This window comes from Peromyscus maniculatus, chromosome 4 (genome assembly GCF_049852395.1).
Source record: "Peromyscus maniculatus bairdii isolate BWxNUB_F1_BW_parent chromosome 4, HU_Pman_BW_mat_3.1, whole genome shotgun sequence".
Lineage (NCBI taxonomy): Eukaryota > Metazoa > Chordata > Mammalia > Rodentia > Cricetidae > Peromyscus > Peromyscus maniculatus.
Genome location: NC_134855.1, coordinates 16,309,315 through 16,330,051, shown reverse-complemented (window position 1 = coordinate 16,330,051; position 20,737 = coordinate 16,309,315). Strand labels below are relative to the sequence as shown.

At 48.0% G+C, this 20,737-nt stretch overlaps 1 protein-coding gene and 1 pseudogene across 9 annotated transcripts in view; both read right to left on the bottom strand.

The window, feature by feature from the left end:
- Positions 1-20,737, bottom strand: part of Cacna1b (calcium voltage-gated channel subunit alpha1 B) — a 157,824-nt gene that overhangs the window by 40,212 nt on the left and 96,875 nt on the right. For all 9 annotated transcript variants that reach the window (XM_076569298.1, XM_076569302.1, XM_076569299.1 and 6 more), the window contains 11 exons: positions 15,008-15,134; positions 12,150-12,279; positions 11,751-11,810; positions 10,253-10,359; positions 7,446-7,542; positions 5,980-6,140; positions 3,968-4,105; positions 3,052-3,253; positions 2,623-2,787; positions 1,295-1,405; positions 832-915 (listed from right to left, as the gene is read on the bottom strand). In XM_076569298.1, coding sequence (XP_076425413.1) covers positions 832-915; positions 1,295-1,405; positions 2,623-2,787; positions 3,052-3,253; positions 3,968-4,105; positions 5,980-6,140; positions 7,446-7,542; positions 10,253-10,359; positions 11,751-11,810; positions 12,150-12,279; positions 15,008-15,134 — 1,382 coding nt within the window. The remainder of the gene's footprint in view (positions 1-831; positions 916-1,294; positions 1,406-2,622; positions 2,788-3,051; positions 3,254-3,967; positions 4,106-5,979; positions 6,141-7,445; positions 7,543-10,252; positions 10,360-11,750; positions 11,811-12,149; positions 12,280-15,007; positions 15,135-20,737) is intronic.
- Positions 19,078-19,192, bottom strand: LOC121829277 (U6 spliceosomal RNA; annotated as a pseudogene).

Genomic DNA, 20,737 nt, shown 5'->3' with positions numbered 1-20,737 from the left:
GTTTCTCTGTGTAGCTTTGCGCCTTTCCTGGCACTCACTTGGTAGTCCAGGCTGGCCTCAAACTCACAGAGATCCGCCTGCCTCTGCCTCCCGAGTGCTGGGATTAAAGGCGTGCGCCACCACCGCCCAGATTAATTAATAAGAGTATCTCTGAATAGAGAAGTAGAGACTTGAAAATATAAATACTTGTTGGGTTACAAATTCTTACTGGGTTTGGCTTATATATTCTTGATATCAAGTTGTTAAATATATCCAACACACACTCACACAGACACATACACACACACCCGTTAAGATTCCTGTCTTCTTGGACAGCAGTTACCATGGAGCTCCCAGGAGATTCTTAGGCTACCAACCTGAAAGACCTCTGAGAACCACTTAAAAAATAAGATTCATTTCTTTTGTGTGTATGCACATTTTGTCTGCATGTATGGCTGTGTACCATATGCATGTCTGGTGTCCAAGGGAGTCAGAAGAGGCTGTCAGATCTCCTGGAATTGGAGTTACAGATGGTTGTGAACCTCTATGTGGGTGCTGGGAATTGAACCCGGGTCCTTTCCGAGAGTAGACAGTGCTCTTAACTGCTGACCCCTCTCTCCTGCCCCAGAACTACATTCTTATCCGAGAGGACCAACTGCTGACACAATCCACAGTCATCCAGCTCCATTTCTGGAGAGCAGCAACAGCAGCAGCAGCAGCAGCAACCTGTGCTGGAACTCCTGGAGCTCATGAGAAGGCAGTTACAGTGGGACCTGGGGACACACCTAGGGGGCAACCCTCTAGAAGGAAGCCACTTTGGACCCTGGATGGGGGACAGGAAATGCTACTTACCGCAATCTCTGTTACTAAAATATCAGTAATACTTCCCAAGACAGTGACAAAGTCAAAGACATTCCAGGCATCTCTGAAGTAGTTCTGGAGAAAAAGAGGACAGTCAGTGCTAGTGGTGAAGACTTATCTGGGCAAAGACCTTTGGGTTGTGGCCACTGATCAAGAAAAGATCAAAGGGGATAGATCTTAGCAGAAGCCCAACGACCAGCAGACGCCACCATAGCACGCAAATACTTGCAGCCTGGGTAAAGGCACACCTGAGAGCTAAAGTCCAGAAAGGAGAATCTCAGACTTGCATGCCTCCCAGACCAGGGCAGGACACGACTCAAGCTATTGAGAACAAAGCAGCTCTTCCTTGGGACCCCCACAGTAACACATGAGCTGCAAAGGCCACTCAAAAGAGGGAAAGAATACTAGAAGGCAGCTCATCCAAAAGCACAGAGGAGGAAGTTGAGGCACATACCAGAACCCCAAAGGCGATGATCTTCAATATGCACTCCATAGAGAACATGGATGTGAAGACAATGTTCAAGCATTTCAGCATCAGCTCATACTCGTAAGGTGCATCATAGAACTGCCCAGAGAAATAAGGGCTGATGGTCAAGGACGTACTAGTCCCAATACCCCGACTGGAACCAATATAGCTCCCTGACTACACAGTGGGTAGAAAAATCTCTACATCTGCCCGTACCTGGGTCACCCTCCTTGCTCTTTCCAGTTCTTCCAGAACCTTCTTACTGCCTCAGCTACAAATAAGAGAGAACAGGATCCCATAGGCACCATGTGATGGCCAGGACATAAGGTCACTCAGTTCCAACATATGCCAGCAAGAAGGGGATCCTCTACTGGGCCTCAAAATAAGACCCATATCCAAGCTATACAGCAGTTTTCTCTGAATTCAAACATTCCCTTTAGCTGAAATTGGAAGTCCTATAAGGTCCTTCCTGGGGAGTCTAGAAACAGTAAACTGGAGGAGGAGGGCTCTGACTAGTCCAGTTACAGAGAAGAGGTTCTCAGACATGTGGAGCCGCCTGCAAGTTGTGCAGAGAGCTCTTCAGTTACAGCTTTCGTGGTGGTTTGAAAGAAAATGGCCCCAAAGGCAGTGGCACTATTAGGAGGTGTGGCCAGTGGCACTATTAGGAGGTGTGGCCTTGTTAGAGGAAGTGTGTCACTGGAGGGGGGGCAGGCTTTGAGGTCTCTTTTCTCAAGCTTCACTCAGTGAACTTCCTGCTGCCTTCTGGACAAGACGTAGGCAGCACCACATCTGCCTGCACACTGCCACGCATCCTGTCATGATGATAAGGGACTGAACCTCTGAAACTGTAAGCAAGCCCCAATGAAATGTTTTCTTTGTAAGAGCTGCCATGGTCATGGTGTCTCTTCACAGCAATAAGAAAAAGCCTAACTAAGACAGTCATCACTGATGATGAGGTGGGTTTTTGTTTTGTTTTGTTTTGTTTTTCAGTAATACAGCCACATTTGTCCTGTCCCTGTTTCTGTAAGTAATCCCAATAAAAATTCTTTGGTTTTCATGGTTGGACTTTGGTAGAATCATTACTTGGTCTGTTATGGGTTCTCTATCTGGGGCAAGTAGGAGAGAGAGAGAGAGAGAGAGAGAGAGAGAGAGAGAGAGAGAGAGAGAGAGAGAGAGAGAGAGAGAGAGGAGAGAGAGAGAGAGAGAGAGAGAGAGAGAGAGAGAGAGAGAGAGAGAGAGAGAGAGAGAGAGAAATGTCTCCTCAGAAAAAGTCTCACTCACAATAACCCCTAGCAAGTATGGTGGGCCTTACGTACCTTCATCATCAGCACCACTGTGTTGAGGGCTATCATGGCCATAATGAAGTACTCAAAGGGTGGAGAGACCACGAATGTCCATGTCTTATACTGGAACGACTGCTTGTTTTGGGGCATGTATCGTGTCAGGGGTTTGGCACTGATGGCAAAGTCAATGCAAGCCCTCTGCAGGGAGAGAAGGGAGTGCCATGAACTCGACGCATTGCCCACTACAACTGGAACTTTCCCACCACGTCCTTTCAGGGGCCCAGACAGGAGAAGGCAGTATGGGCAGCTAAGTTTCCTCCAGGCCCATCTGACCAGCACAATCTCTATTTGTAGAAAGAAAGAGGCCCCGCCTATGCCAGCCACAAGCCAGGCACATGTAGAAGGAAGTCTGGTGATCTTGCCCATATGCCCATGTCCCAGGATCCCATAACATCTACCTACCTCATTCTTTTCCAGGCTGCATTCAGACATCACCTTGTCCCCCTGTTCCTGGAAGGTGATAATGATCAAGGCCACAAAGATGTTGACAAAGAAAAAAGGGAAGACCACAAAGTAGACCACATAGAAGATAGAAAGCTCCATCCGGAACCCGGGGCTTGGCCCCTGCTCCTCATAGGTGGCATCCACAGAGTGTTTCAGCACCCTAGGTAAGGGGAGAGCAGACTTCAGGAGAGCTTCTAGGCGAGTTTGGGTCTGTACCTCTGGGATGGGGCTCAGGTCTGCATATAAGAAATGGAGCCCAGGTCTGCACTTCAAGAGCAGGATTCAACTCTGCACCTTAGGGACAGAGCTCAGGTCTGCACCTCAGGGATAAAGATCAGGTCTGCACCTCAGGGACAGGGCTCAGGTCTGCACCTCAGGGACAGGGCTCAGGTCTGCACCTCAGGGACAGGGCTCAGGTCTACACCTCAGGGACAGAGATCAGGTCTGCACCTCAGGGACAGAGATCAGGTCTGCACCTCAGGGACAGGAGTCAGGTCTGCACCTCAGAGATGGGGATCCAGTATTCACCTCTGTGTCAGACCTCAGGGAGAAGAAGCAGGTCTGCATCTCAAGAATAGAACTTAGGACTGCATCTCAGGGATAGGGCTCACATGTGTACCTCAGGATGAGGTTGCTTGTATTCAGGGACAGGGCACAAGTCTGTGCTTCACAGAAAGGGCTCAAGTCGTACTCTGGGAATGTGGTGCATATTTATGTCTTAGAGGTGAAATTCAGTTCTCTCCTGGAAGAACAGGGCTCTTATCTATATCACACCTGACCTCACTATGGGGTTGGAAGCAGGTAAACCAAGCAGACTCTGCCTCAGTCCACTTGTTTTTTGCCAAACTAGCTACAGTGATTACTTAGCACTCACATGGGCCACCCCTCTCCTGTGGACACCGTGAACAGCGTCAACAGGGCCCAGAGCACATTGTCATAGTGGAAGTCATATTTCTTCCACTGTCTCGGCTGAGCCTCTACTTCCTCCTTCTCATAATCCAAATACTGACCCCTGGAAATAGGAACATAGCAGACACAAGTTAAAGGTACTCAGTTCAAACACACACCCATGCATCTCCAGTCAAACAGTTCCCGAAAGTTGACAAGACCATTCCATGTGGAAAGTGGTCTCCACCACGACGGTGGGGAGACAAAGGCACTCCAACCACTCGGCATGCAAACCCGCCACCTACACCTCACTCCCGATGTTAGAAAACCAGGCCACTTTCATTATCAATTTCATATTTATCATTGAGATGTATAGACTTCGGAACTGGTTGCGTTCACTGTTTGATGATTTTTATAATTAAATTTTATTAAGAGTAAAAAAAACTGGACCAAAACTGCAAATGTACATAATCTATATCAATCTATAAAATTCTTTGAAGAAAACACATGGCAAAGCTTTATGACCTTGTTTTGGGAATGGATTCTTAGCTAGATTATCAAAATCATGAACAACAAAACAGAGGGAAAGGTAAATTGGACTTCAACAAAATTAAAAACTTTTGTTGTTTCAAAAGACACCATAAAAAAGGAGCGGCCTGGAGAGCTGGGTGAGTGGGTGGAAAATACATGCTGCCCAGACTGATGACTGGAGCTCGGTCCCTAAGACGTGAGTGAGAAAAGGAGAGAATTGACTTCCACAAGTTGTCCATGGATGCTATGCCATGTGCCCCCACCCCAAAATAAATGCAGTAAGTCATTTTTTAAATAAGAGCTCTCTTGGGGTAGTGGTGCATGCCTTCAATTCCAGTATTCAGGAAGTTGAGGCAGGAGGGTCATGAGTTCTAGCCTTGATCTTGTCTCAAGAGGGAGAGAAAAAAAAAGAAAATGAAAAGATGATCGAAATAATCAGAGAAACTATTGTTAATCTTTGATCAGTCAGAATGCTTGTAGTTAGAACATATAAAATATGAATAAAATCTACACCAAAAGAGACAATCTAATTTTTAAAATGGATCAAATATCTGAATAAAAGTTTCCCTTAAAGAATTCATACAAAAGACCAACCATTACATGAAAAATGCTCAATATCATTAATTATTAGAAAAAAGCAAATCAAACAACACTGAGGTATCACTTCATTCCCATGAGGATAAATGTAACTAGATAAAAGCAAACAGGGCTGGCGAGAGGGCTCAGCGGGTAAAGGTGCTTGCTGCAAAGCCTGACTACCTCAGTTCAATCCCTGGGATCGGGATGGTGGAAGAAGGGAAGCGCCCTCTGACTGCACACGGTGTGCCAAGCATGCATGGCCCCCACCTTACACACACACACGTAAACAAACAGAATGACAACCCAAAATAAATAAAAGCAATGAAAATAGCAAACACTGGTGAGGATCGAGAGAAATCAGAACTCTTAGGAGAATACAGAATGGCTCAGCCACTTTGAATACCATCTGGAATCTCTTCAAATAGCAAAACTGTTACCATATTACCTAGGAGTTCTGCTTCTAGCTACACATGCAAGAGAAATTAAAACACACATCTACAAAAAACAGTTTGTACAAAAATGTTGATGGCAGCATTATCTGCAATAAGCAGAAGGCAGAAACAACCCAAATATCAGGCCCCAAGTAACTCAATAACTAATATGTGGGGCTGGAGAGATGGCTCAGAGGTTAAGAGCACTGGCTGCTCTTCCAGAGGACCCAGGTTCAAGTCCCAGCACCCACATGGCAGCTCACACCTGTCTATAGTTCCAGTTCCAGGGGATCTGCACCCTCACACAGACATACATGTAGGCAAAACACCAATGCATATAAAAAGAGTAACTAATGTTTTTATATGTGACATATTACAGAGCTGATACTAAACTATGAAAAGGAACTAGGTGCTCACATGAGGGATGAACCTTCACATCAGTTAAGCCTCAGTTTACCTGCAGTCCCTCTCCAGTTCCTTGGATTCATCAGTGCAGTAAAAAAACTTCCCTTTGAAGAGTTGTACTGCAATGACGGCAAATATGAACATGAAGAGCATGTAGACAATCAAGATGTTGAGGACATTCTTCAGGGAGTTCACCACGCAGTCAAACACAGCCTGCGAGGGGAGAGGGCAGTGCCGTGAGAGACTCCACAAGGGAGAGGCAAAGTGGAGTCCAGAGGTCATAAGGGAGAGTGGGTCACTGAGAGAGGGCAGGAGATGGGGTTAGGCAGGAAAGGGTATGGAGGGGATCACAGGCTCAGAATCTCAGCACCCCCAAGGCCCAGACTCCCAGAGGTATTCAAGAACCACGTAAGACCCTCTAACCCATGACCACAGAAGGCACTACTGCAAGCTACCTTAACAGCTCTTTCTCTCAGGAAGGGAGCATCATCCTGGCTTTTACCAGTGGTCTGGAGGTACTGGACCAGCCACCTGGACACCCAGTGAAACTGGCCTTGCAATAGGCTAGTGCCAGGCCACAGGAAAGAGCCAGAAGGGACCAGGCCTGTGCAGAGAAAATGCACTGACCTTGTACACTGTCCCTGCTTTGTTCCTGCCCAGCAGCAGCATTGATACTGGGGACAACTAAAGCTGTAGACAAGGGACTGTGTCCCTGAGGACCAAGGGACAGAGAATGTGTTCCATTCCAATTGGAATGTGTTCCAGGATCTAGATGTGACTCAGGATCCTCACCCTGCTCCCAGAGCTGATCTACCTTCCAGGCTACCTTGAAGATGGAAAGCAATCTCTGGAGACACTGGTAAGCATACTCCAAATGCTGCCAGCTGCCTGGGCCAAGGAAGCTGCAGGCCTGTGCACAGCATTCTTTTCCTGCTGCCTCAAGTCCAAGTTCTGCATTGGCCCAGGGACTCCCTGAGGCCTTTCTAGTTCACTTCCCCACATACCACTTGATACACAAGTATTAGGCCACCTTTCCCTTTCCCTGACACTTTGACTAGTGTCTCTGAGGTTTACAAGTCCAAGCTGTTGAAATGAAAACCTACTGCCTAGGTTTTGAAGGCTAGTAGAGTAAAGGAGCAGAAAGCCTTTTGTTCTTGACTCGGGCTTACTAATCATTAGATTAGGTTTACACTGCACTTCCTTCATCCAGGAACTCAGCAGTACCCACCCTCTTCTGCTGAGCCCAACAGCTACATTCTGGAGTCCCTGACTCCTGGCATCCTGCTCCTGTGCCCTTTGTCCTTTGTTCTTCCCTGCCCTGTCATAGTGTCCCACCTCGTGTTGGAGGTCAAGGAAGAGGGTCCTCTGTTGGGAACAGACCCTCGGAGAAGGGTCTTAGAGTTAAGCAAGGATGTCCCCTCATATAGGTGAACGGTTTGTGAAGACACATGCACCCACCACACACCAGCACACCCACATGCGCAGCACACTCCTTAAGCCCCAGCTCCAGACTCCAACCTTGAGCTTAGGCAGCCGTTTGATGGTCTTGAGGGGCCGCAGGACACGCAGGACTCTCAGGGACTTGATGGTATTGATGTCTTTCCCTTTGGATCCTCTAGAAGGGAGAAGTTGCTGATGCTGACAGGCAGAGAGCTGTGAGTCCAGCTCCTACCCAGTCCACTTGGTCTGTCTAGTAAGGCCCTGTGCATTTTGTCTCAGGCTCCAGGTAGACTTAGTGGAGGAACTCTTCCCATGGCTGTCTGAGAACAGTGGGAGCTAGGGCTAGAACCAAACCAGAGTGGCACAGCTGGTATATAAGGAAAGCTGATTTCTCAAGAGGAAAGACCCCAGGCTCTTGGCTCTAAGAGCTACTTCCACCTGCCCAGCATTCCTGACAGACACCTCCAAGCCAGCAGAGTAGAGGTCTGTGATACTATGCTAGAATGTGGGGGTGCCACCTGACTGTCATCAGCTGCAGAACACCCCTCAAGTGAGCAAAAGGGAAGTAGGGGGAGAGTAAGAAAGAGACATAAATACAGACGCAGTGCCAGATACTGGAGTAAATGGGGACGGAAGGACTAGACGGGTAAAAGGGACAGGGGAGAGGAGAGGGAAGGATCAGAGAGGAGGGGAGAGGAGAGAGACACCTGAAGGACAGAAGGAGAGGGAGAGAGGAGGAAAGAGAAAGACAGAGCCAGAGAAGCAGCCAGATACCAGGACCATCAAGAAAGTAGCAGACAGGAAAAGTGGGGTGGGAGGGTCAGAAAGTTAGGCAAAGCTCCAGGTAATAGCAGCAAGCTCAAAAGCCTAGGATTAGAAAGAACCCTTGGGCTGGAGAAACGGCTCAGAGGTTAAGAGCACTGGCTGCTCTTCCAGAGGTTCTGAGTTCAATTCCCAGCAACCACATGGTGGTTCACAACCATCTATAGTTGGGTCTGATGCTCCCTTCTGGCATAAAGGCATTGATGCAGATAGAACACTCATACAAATAAAATAAATAAATAAATCTTTAGAAAAGAACCCCCTGGAAACCAGAGCAGACACAAATGCTGTCTCTGCCTCTTGGAGGTTGGGGATGGTAAGAATTAGCAGTCAGGGGCCAGGCCTGCAAGGCTGGGGAGGCTTCCTATATACAGGGAGCCCTATCCTAGCCAGCTCAGACATCACTCCTACCCAGACCCCTGAGCCTGGCCTGCAAGTATGGCTGGGTCTGCCCCAAATGGCTTCCCTTGGGCTCGAGCAAAACTCTAGGATAAACAGAAAGCAGCTGTACATCCTAGGCTTCTTCATAGGAAAGGAGAGATATGGCCCCCCACACGTCCCTTTCCTCAGCCCCACATCTCAGAATCAGATCAAACCATCCTTAAAGCTGGACATCTCAGAAATAAGGAGGCTGAGGCAGAAGGCTTGCAAGTCCCAGGTTCCCCTGGGCTGGCTTGGTGACACAAGACAACAAAACCTGCCTTTCTGTCACCCAGCATTTCCAGTACCCACCTTGACCCACCTCCCTCTGGCAGAACCAGGACACAGACCAGCCAGGGTGGGTGCAAAGCAAGAGGGGTTATTTCCAAGAAGAACTGTCCACTGGAGCCACCCTCTGGACTCACGCCTTGCCCTCTCTGCTCACTCAGAGACCACAGGCTGAGTCCCACCCTTTCCCTAATCCCATCTGGAGCCTCTCTGACGTGCTGCTGGAGCTCTCCAGGGCCCTTGCTAACACTCCAGCCAACTGCTCATTTCCTGCCATTTCCTTAATGGACAGAGGGTCCATTAAGACACCCAGAGGAGACACTGGGAGGTACCGGGAAGGGAGCTATACAGAGGGAAGAAAAAAGAAAGCTGCATATCCGGAGAGTAGCCACTTGGGAAAGCACTTCAGGATGTCCAGCATCACGGACTGTGGTCACTACTGGCAGCTTCTAACTAGACACCTCACTGTTCTCTGGGCCAATGCTCCAGCCTCTAATACTCTCACTCAGATACTCTGCTCACTGAGGGCCTCCCTACCAAGGGCAACCATGCCTAGCCCAGCCCAGCCCCCAACCAGTCCCCAGAGGCATGGCAGGAATGGTGGCCTGGGGATGGCGCCTGGTAGGTAGCATGCAGCCTAAATAAGGTGAAGGTGGATGAGCAGGAGTGAGGCCATGATGGATGGGCCAGAGGCCACAGGCGTGCCATGATGTTAGGCAATATGAAGGGGAGGGGAGGCATTACCCCATGAAGCTCCTACCAGAGTCCAGCAACAAGAAGACAAAGAGAAGAGAGTCAGTGCTGTGGGAGGCAGAACACAAGCCTCCACTGGCCCACCCAAGGCCAGAGAAATACAGACCCTCCCATTGGGTCACTCTTGTCTCTAAATCTCATCCCACAACTTCCTCTCTATCACCCTATGCCTGGCCCAACTTAGACTCTCCACGGAGGGTCTAGTCCCAACTATCACCAAGCTAAGGGTAACTAAGACAGGAATCAGAGAGAATAGTCTCATACCCCAACAAACAAGATTTCTACCAGCTGGGGAAAAACACACCAATCCCTCAATCAGACACTCACCTCGGAGCAGGTAAGCAGGCACCAAAGGAGCAAGGTAAGTGCCCCAAATCACAGGCCTGCCAAGCCAGTTCCCAGACCACAGGTAGTGTCAGGAACAGATGGCCTCAGTTTTCAACCCCCCACTCCAGCCCACCAGAAGGCAAGACAGCCCTGCTTGTGCAGTTACAGAGCTACAGACCAAACACAAGCCTCACCTTTCTCTTTTCTCACCCTCCCACCCCACTGTGGTTCTCACTACACCCACGGGATCCAGACTAGATGTAAGGTTTACTTACGAGAAAGCAAATGCCACCAGGGCTCCACTGACAACAATGAAGTCCAGAATATTCCACAGGTCCCGGAAGTAGGCTCCAGGGTGCAGCAGCAGCCCCAAGTCTATCATCTTAAGGGGATAAGTGGATATTAGAGTACAGTACATAAGGAAAAGAGAGGCCCCAGCCACAGAGGGACATGGTTCTGAGTATAGACCCATTACTCAGACCACACCACATACTGTGTACACTATGACCTCAGTGCAACTCAGACACACTCTACATACCCTCTCAGAGAGGGGACACACACACTCTTTTTTGTTTAACTTTATTTTATGTGCATTGGCATTAGAGCCCCTGGGACTGGAATTACAGACAGCTGTGAGCTGCCATGTAGGTGCTGGGAATTGAACCCAGGTCTTCTAGAAGACCAGTCAGTGCTCTTAACCATTGAACCATCTCTCCAGTTCCTGGGTCACTCTCTTAAATGGCTTCAGCAGGGCCTTGACCTCAATGTCTCTACAGAGGATATACCTGTCTTGAGTCCTGCCTAGGCTCCAAACTTTCCTGAAGCTCCGCTGTGGTAAGAGGTCTGTCTTGCCATCCCCTACCTCTCTAGCAACAGACATGCTCCCTTTGAGAACTCACATAGCCCAGACCTGAGCTAAGCTCAGGAGAAAAGACCAAGCCAATCCAAGCTTCATGTCCTAACTCTGCCATTTCTGCTACAGTGACTTTTGGCAAATACCACAATCTTTTATCTTCAACATCCTCATCTGCAAAGTGAGCTCGCCCCTTCCTCACAAGAGCACAAGCACATGAGCAGCAGAAGTAATGTGCTTATGTATCATTTGTAAGTGCTCCGTGCGCAGTCTCTCTGAACCGACTACAAGCATGTAGGTAGGTACACATGTGCCTTCAGCTACACTGACAGATGTGCACGTGTGTGCAGTTCACTGCACTGAATGCACATCTGTGTAAGCCAGACACGAGCAAAGGGCACCTTGTGAAGAAAGGAGAAGTTGTGAAGACATGGCAGGCTCTCAGCCTATCAGGAAACCTCTAGATCCTATAGAAATTTAGTCTTCAGCATCTAACAGTGCTCCAGCCATCTCCCTCTAAGGTCTTTATTCTGTGCCTTGTTATATGGCTCCTTCTTTGTGGCTATGTGGCAACCCTGGAGAGGAAGCTGAGCGCGCGCGCGCGCGCGCGCGCGCGCGCGCGCACACACACACACACGCACGCACGCACGCACGCACGCACGCACGCACGCACGCACGCACGCACGCACGCACGCACTTTAAATAAAGCCCAAAGTCCCCATACTCAGAAGCCAGAACAGCAGGACCAAGGACCCAGCAGCATTCCATGGTGCAGCAGGACACCAGGGACCCTTTGTGGCTTGTAAGGCTTTTAGTCATCAAAATACTTCATGCACACATGCACATTTGCCAAGTGAACTCATGCCTGGTTGCAAACATTACATGCTTCCATGGAAGCTGCAGGAGTCATTACATCTCACCTTTATGACCATTTCGAAGGTGAAGACGCCTGTAAAGATGTAATCCATGTACTTTAAAGCCTAGAACCAAAAGTAGGATTGCTTTAGGCAGGCCTAAAATCTAGAGCCAGGGATACATCATTGGCTCCTAGCTTCCCCCCAGGCAGGTCTTTGAGTAGAATCAGTTGGCAACAGTGCCAGGGCATCCCTCTGTGAGGAGTCTTTGGTGGTTGCCCTGCTAAGTCTGGCATGTTACCAAGACAAGGGCTAAAGGTGACAGGCTTTTCCAGATCTTTGGTTCTGATACCCCCAGAGAGAAGAAGGATGTCTGAGGGAAAACAGGACACCAGCACCACCTCATCCCTGTGGACCCTGGGAACATGTTCGGGTCCTAGCAGTGTCCCAGGAGTTGACACTCACATTGTTCCTGGATGAATCAGTCCGCACAGGATCCTCAGCAGCCAGGGCAATGCTGCTCAGGGCAATGACCACAAGAATTACCATCTCAAAGTACCGCATGGTCACAATGTAATGGCAGAAGCGACGGAGCCTGTGAGGACAAGGTTCAGGTCACCATAGGCCAGTACCTGAGTATGTCAATCTCTCCCACAAGAAGTGCTCATTGGCTACCACAGGAAAGCGTGGCAGCATCAGAATGAAGCTTTGCCCATCCCTCATTTCTGTGGTGAAAAGTCTGCAGCCAGGTGACTGTGACCAAGATTCCTGAGAAGGCATTTCAGGTCAGGGATCAGCAAACCACAGCTCAAGGCCAGACCTTATGCCTGTGAATAGCATTCTGTGGGAGCATAACTGCTTCCACTCAGCTGTGCACTGTCTGTAGCCTGAGAGATGACAGAAACCACCCGGCCCTTCACAGACCATGTAAAGTAGAGGGAATGGGTTAGAGGAAGTGGTCCATGAAGAAAATATTTTAGTACACCAGCCTGGCAGAAAGCAGGCCACTCTTGCCCCAGAGTGTCTGAGCCTGTGATGGGTGCAAGCCACCACTATGTACTTGCTGCTCACATCAGCTGACCAGGACCTTTGTTTGGTTTTCAACATTACTGTGCGTCAAATGAGAAAGCCAAGTCCCTGGCTACATGATGCTCCACTCCAGTGAGCAATCACCACTGAGCAGTGCAGCGATAAACAAGTCAGAGTCCCTCGGCTGCCAAGGACTGAAGCAGCCACCTGGCCAGGTCGGCAAGACTGAACCCACGTGGCAGACAATAAAGAACAGCCAGAGACCTGGCAAGCGGAACAGACATCTCTCCTACTATCACTAGAGCCTCAATAGGCTCCACCAGTCTACCCCTGCCGCCAACCCTTCCAGGTCCCTCCCCCAACTCTACATCCCCAGGGACGTCTGCTGTCAAAGGATTGCAACTTCTCAGCCACCATCCACCTCTTTCTCTCCACTTCCTCTAACCCTCTGCCTATCCGACAACGCCACTCTTGCCACGTCCAGGCAGCCTGCTAGCCCTTTATCCCTCACATGCCCTCTCCTCTTCTAACTCTGTCCTGCAGCTCATAGCTACATTTCTTCTGTTCAGCTGTGCTCCAGCTCACCTGGCCATGAGATGCCCCACATGTCCTACTTTTGTGTGAATAGTAGATACAAGTGATCTGATTTGGGAAATGGAAACAAGGAGGTGGGCTTTGCTTAAGGAGCAAGGAGATAAATATACAAGGAGGGTAAAAAAACAGTAAGAATTGCTGAAAAAGTCATATGGACTCATAATACGAACTATCTACCACCATCTAGACTCCCAAAGCTCAGCCAGTCTCCCAAGAACACTTGTGGTCTCACTGATTTCCCTGCCTTTTGGCAGCAAACAGGAACTCATTTATCACCGATACCCCACTTCCATCTATTTTAATTCATTATCATATTCTGCATCTGAAAATGTACCCCCAACACTTCACTTCCAAGCTTCTACTCCGACTACCGAGGTCACGTCTCATCACCCTTCCTTGTCTGTCTCCTCCTCAGTCTCCTTTCCAGAATCTTCCAGCAGCGGTCAGCACTGAACTGCAGTACGCGGGACCCCACCGTGCCCAGTCCTCCACAAGACAGCAAAGGGGGCCTTCTCTTTCCATCCGTCCAACTAGCTGCCTTCTACTTCTGGACCATGATAAATGTGCTCTCCACATCACCCTAATGCATCCTTCACGTTCAACTGAGACATCGCTCCACTGAGGATAACTCCATCAGCCTTCTCCTGCCTGTTCCAGAACATCAGAACCTCCCCATCTCACATCTCTCTGCTCACCAACACTGTCATTCCATGGGAGGCAGGGGAAAGGGGTGTCTCTGCGACCTTTACTCCTAACCCGAGCCTAGCAGCATAAGCGCCCAGTAAACGGGTGCTGAGTGAGGAACAAAGGGTGGGAAGAAAGGGCGATAGTGAGGAGAGCTGTGTGGAGACTCCTGGAAAACGTGGGGCAGAAGGCAGCTGAGCAGTGACAGTCACTCTTCTCAGGTCGCTACCTTTGACCCCTAGACCACCCACCACACTCTGGCCAGTTGGCCTTTGTAGGGCTTTAACCTCTCCCTTCTTCTCAGAGTGCCCTTCGTCCCAGTCCTCAAGTGTTTGAGCGGTTCTCCCTGAGGCCCGACCTGATCCTCCACTAATTTAACAGTACCCGAAGCCCACATCACCACCTCCACTGTCCCCAGTGCTCATCCCTGTCAGCATCTTATACGTCTGCATCGTCCTGCTTGTTTGTCTTTCCCACTGAACCATGTGCTTTAAATAAAGGCAAGTCTTGCCTGACTTCGTCATCACTGGGTTTCAGCACATACAAGGCTGTTGGCATGTGCATGTTGTTTGGATTAAAAAAGTACCGAGATGACAAGTGGATGATAAATCATGACCAACATGGGAAGGAACACACAATGGCAACAGAGGGAAGGTGAATGGCATGAGCTACATGCATAAGTGTAAACGGCCTGTGTGAGGCGGTGCACACAACAGTGGACAAGAAGGCTGACGCACAGCCTCTGAGGAACTGGCCTCTGACCCAGCCCCACCACCAAGACAGCGTGGCTGTGTGTCTATACAGGGCACAGAACTTTCTGCTTCTTCCTGTGTCTTCATCCATAAAACGAGGTGACATACGTGTCTCACAGGACTGCTATGACAGAGGTGTTCAATAAATGTATAGAATTAGTCTCTACAAGAAGCATAACCCACACACGCCGGCTAGTGTGCTCACACACTCACGGCAAAGACACAGGCGGACAACCCCAGGCCATGGGCACACAGGAGACTCACAGGTTGGTGGGGCTGAGACAGAACATGGAGCTGTATGGGACGATGGGCCGGGGGCCTCTTCTCAGCACATCATCAGCCTCTGCCTCCTTCTTGCCCTCGGCTTGGCCTTCCACGTCCACATTACCACCTAGAAGGACACAGGGCCTCAGAATTAGGGATGTACACACGTAAAGCCATAGCACATGGGTCTCTCCCAGCTCCAGGCCATGGACAAGTGAGGCTGGCTATCATATGCCCAGCCAAGGAGGGAGATTTGGCCAAGAACAATGCTTTACTGAGCAGAACAGGATCCACTGCCAGACCTGGAGAAAAGGACGGCCTGACACATGTGAGCAGGCCCCGCCTGCCTCCTACACTGTGATGTGAGACACCATGGTGGTACCACGCCCTTGATGTGGACACCAATGCCTCCCAGCCTAGTAAGCCCTTCCCTCTGCCTGGTAGATCTCTGGGCAGCAAGACAGGGTAAAGCAAGGGACTTCTGGGAACCCATCATCCAGGTCTAGCTTGACTTGGTCTGGGGCTTCTCTTGCAGAGCTCTGGAGAACGGAGGCCTTGCCAGCCACTCCACTTCTAGACCCAGCTCTTTGGGCTCTTCTCTGACTCCTACTCATGGCTGCCTCTCCACTGTGCCCTCCTCTGCTCTCTAGTGCCCACCATCTTTGTGCCCATAAACTCAGCTCCCTAGGTTATAACAGCCAGGAGTGGCATCCTTTTCAGGTAAGCTATACATTTCTCTCAATTCTTAATTTTTAGCTATAGTAACAAATTGTTTCAATTCTTGTGGTTAGAAGGGTTGCTAAGACCTCGGCGGAGTCATCAAAGGACACAGGGCAGTGACTTGAACCACCTCCCACTGCCAAAGTCCCCCCCACAAAGACTATACACAAAACCAAAGACGATGTTAAAGAGAAACAGAAAAGGAGGTGCTCGTGTCAGAGCCCACGGTGGCGCTCAAAGAATCAGCTTCTCCCTCCTCACCGCCACTCACATGCAGTAGAGAACAGCCAGGGCAAAGCAGCAGAGTTTGCCTCCAGAATCCTCCACCCGTGAGGACGTTAACGCAAACACTCTGAAATGAACACCATCGAACTCTCCTGCTGAAGAGGTAGGTTCCACAGTCTTCTGAAAACAGTGATACTCACTAACCCCCAACATTCTACTAATTCATACAACATTCTCTCTGGGGTAGAGAGAGCCTTTCAAGTTCTTTACAGAACATACAACCACAGGTAACGTACAAAAATACTCACATAAAGGATACTGAAAGCATCTAAGTTTAAAGACACAAGAGGTATATGGAATAGTAAGGTGCCAGCAGAGAGACACGGGCACCATGCTTTCTGTCCCCAAGCAGCCCTGTCACAGCAGAGGCACTGCACATGGGGACACAGAACAAGACTGACTGTGAGTGGATTTCTAGCAACAACTATTTTTTCACTTTTAACATTTAGAAAATGTTTCCATGATGAGCACATACTGCTTTTAAAGAAAGTATCATTTTAACATTGTGACTTTTTAACTCCTCCCTGTAAAATACAGCGAAGCCAAGAAGAAGTAAATGAGGGGAAAAAAATCTGGATTCGAAGAACTAAATTATTTAAAAAAAAAATGAAATAAAGACACCAGAGTCTGGATGGAACTATTACTGAGAATTTGCCATAACAAAATCATGAAAAATTATATACATATGCATGTATGTATGCAATGACAATCAGTGAAAAGAGGCCATGAATTTGAAAGAGAGCAAGGAGGTCCATGACAGGGTTTGGAGGGAGCAAAACCAGAGGAAGGGTCGGGATGGAGCTGCCACAGACTGTGTGAACCACTCTCGAAAGCAGGTTGTTTAAACAACTTCTTAATAAGAAGTCAATATACCGATGGAGGACACACACACAGAACGACCGCTGCAGAACCGGGGAGGCAGGGGGAGAGCCAGACTCCAGGAGTGACGTGCCAGCCACCACTGATGGAGTGTTTTCCTTCCTCCAGGCCAAAATCTGAACTGGCCCAAGGAATGGCTGTGTAGGGAAACGACCACTGGTGCTGAATGGGATCCTCAAGGCTGGCACTCACAGTACCACAGGGCAGAGATGGCCTCCTTCATCAAACCACATTCCAGAAGTGGCTACCCTGAGCAAGACTGGGCTGATGAGGAGGGGACATGTAAGGCCTCCTGACAAAAGCTTACTGTATTTGGGCCACAGAATCTCTATAGACCAAGGGAGTTTTCAAGTAATTTAAGCCCCTTTTCCTACACATCTGGCATGGCACTGGTTAGACACTGTCCTTAGAAAGAACAGAAGTGAGCAGCCAGCGAGTCCTTTGTAGGAGGAAATGACCTCACACTGCCAGGTAAGAAAGGGAAGGCAGATAGTAATCACGTTTTAAATAAAAAAAAGCAAATGCCAACGAACACACAAGGAAACAAGGCCACCACAGTCCAAAGGGTAGATACGACAGGCCATCAATTGCACCCCCAATGACTTCAGATTTAGAAGTTTTGGAGTGACAAATATAAAATGTGAGAAATAAAAAGTGACTCTTTTCAAAAATGTCAAGCAATAAAACTCTGGAGCTGGTTCACAGCACCCCCTCCCCCCACCCCACCCCCACCCCCGGTCCCTGTGAAAATTAAAGAAACACAGGTGCAGCCTGTCTGAAGAAACTGAGGTCAGAAGCAGAGGGAGCCCGAGAGCAAATCTCTCTGGGAGGAAGCAACAAGAAAGAGCCCCACATGTTCACCCAAGTGTTCTCTGAGACCATTTCCCACTTGTCAGACTCAGCAACAAAAATTAAGCCGAAGCCACCTGTTCCACAGAGACAAGGGTGAAAAGACTGGAGTCTGAAGACAGCAGTGTCTGAGCCCTGCGGGAAGACCCCAAGGACAAAGTAAAGCTACAGGCATCTCGGCTGGCCCAGACGGCCCTGGGTACAGAAGAGACCAGGCTCCCTGGGCAGCGAGTCCCCTCCCAGGCCTGCAGGAGCCACAGCTGGAGGGCTTCAGACTGCCAAGGACTCACTGGTCTCCACGCTGGGTGCAAACGCCATGAAGAAGGGAATCCGCTGTACTTTATAGAGACCACTCTCATTTCATTCACGTTCATCGCAGTTATATGGACCCCCTTTCCAATGGGTCTGTTGCATTTTCAGGAACACATAAATCATGTTACAGCAAAAAAGCAATATGCCAATAAACTGGAAAATATAAATATTGTCTCTATACATAACCAATGACAATTTCTATTTTACGGGATTCTGAAAAAGGACTAAAACACTGAGCAGCAATGAGAAGGAAGTTGAGTAAAAGAGAACACATGCCACTGCTTGATGCTAATGTACTTACAAAACAATAGCTTAAGATATAAACAGCCACAAGTTAAGCTTTCAGAGAATGAATTATCAACAAACCTCAAGGGAAATTATCAAACAGGTCAATATTGTAATCATGGCACAATTAAATCATAGTAACAATCAAAAAAATTAAAATAATTTTCACATTTGGTAATTGGGGAATGGACTTTAGAGATCCCATCAATCAAAAGTGAGACATTGGCCACACATGGTGGTATATGTCTGTAATGACAACACTCAGAGGCTCATTGCTCTCTTACAAATGCATGACCTCTTTTTTTCATTAATTGTTATTACAACATATATGTATAAGTATATACAATTATATTCTTAACCTGCTCAGTCTGTATAATTTTATTCAGATATATGTTTTGGGGGCTGACCAGTTGGTGTGCTTTTCCCTGGAGGAGACTATTTCTCCTACTCTTAACATTCCTTGGTTGAGTGCCACTATTTTTGAGCCTGGAGAGTGACTCTAGCAGTTGAGAAAGAGGACCAGGGTTCAGCTTCCAGCACCCACATCAGGTGGCTCACAGCTTCCTGTAACTCTAGTCTAGCAGTATACAACATCCTCTTCTGACCTCTTAGGATACTGGCCATCAGGGAGAGAGAGAGGGGAGGGGAGAGAGAGGGGGAGGGAGGGAGGGAGAGAGAGAGAGAGAGAGAGAGAGAGAGAGAGAGAGAGAGAGAGAGAGAGAGAGAGAAGTTTTGTTTTTTTAAATATGGAATGCTTCACGAATTTTCGTGTCATCCTTGTGCAGGGGCCATGCTAATCTTCTCTGTATCGTTCCAATTTTAGTGTATGTGCTCCGTTTTTTAAAAGATAAAAACAAACAAACTAAAAGCACCATTCTGGAAAAAACAATAAACAAAGTAAAAAGACAAATTTTTCAAGATAAAAGAAATGAGAACACAAAACTAAAGAAGTCAGACATAAATCCTATAATATATTTGAACTATAAATGTGGCATATCTGTGACATGCTTCTCAAAACAAACGAACAACAATAGCACTAAACACTAAACCTCAGCACTGAAGTCTAGAAGCTAGAGTCCAGCAGCAGGTTTGAGATACAGCTCGGAGGCAAAGAGTTGGCCTAACACGGGTGAGGCACTAGATTCCATCCCAAACGGCACAAACGGAGCTGGACTGACTGCAGTGAGACTGACTGACCCAATAGCAACGCGCACAGGTCATGATTTATCCCAGTGCCATCTGTGTTAGGCTGCAGAGAAGCAACCAGAAGGAAATGGAAATGGACAGGATGTGAAGGGACCAAGCAGGGGTGAATTTCAGGAGAGTCCAGCAGAAGTATTCTCGGCTCTCAAGGGCCCTAAAGGTCATCCTGACCTGTAGCCACAGGGCTGGGCTCTCATATGCAAGACCTTCCTTCACTGGCACAGGGTTACCCTAGGGAGATGAGCTTCCACACATTCTTACAGTTCTTAGCAGTCTTTTTTTTTTTAATACTGAATTTTTATTGAAGTAAAGCACACTAAATCAAGCCAATTACAAAGGTACATGAGTCACACCAAGAAAACATTTTCAGTTATACCGCCAGCCCAAAATGCTTTCCATGTATCAAAGACAGACATTTTTCAAAGACAGTTTTTAATACCACAGGAAAAAAGGTTCACGACGTTAAGTGAGAAAAGCAAGAAGGGAAGGGAATCTGGCCATAATGGCAGTGTCCAATACATGGTTCTCTGGGAGAGACATACAAAATGGTCCTTGGAATATGCTACACAGGAGAACAAGGAATCTGTAAAAATGTCCACAGTATGTGAAAAAGACAAAAACCCAACTTAAAGGAACTCCCTGGGTCCAAATGGGAGAACCTGAAGCATCAAAAGTAACAGTGATTTCAAAAAAAAAAAAAATCAAAACACATCAAAATCTAAAATTTCAAAGTAATATTTCTTATTGATTATATTTGGGTTACTTGCTAAGATACTGATTTCTTGCTCTGAAAATTCATAAGTAAGAGGACAAACATAAGCATGACACAAATGTATTTGGAGATAACCAAGTATTTCATAAGCAACAATCTTTCTCCCAGTAAAGATCACAATAATAACTGTAGAAGAAATAATGGAAAATGTGACCCTTACTGAAATTGCACATCAGATAACAATCGTCTTCATCACTGGAGCTACTGGGGGGAAAGGCTGATGGGGAATTTTACAAGGAAGGGCTCCATCTTAACCCACTGTTCCATTCTTACATCACCTATGGAGACCCGTGTGATGCTGCCCTGGGCCAAGCTGTCATCACTGGAGCTCATCATACCATCAGGTCTCTAGATACGTAGGCATCAGATGTCTAAAGACATCTTTTGATTCTCACAAAATGACAATGGCATCTATTAGATGGAGG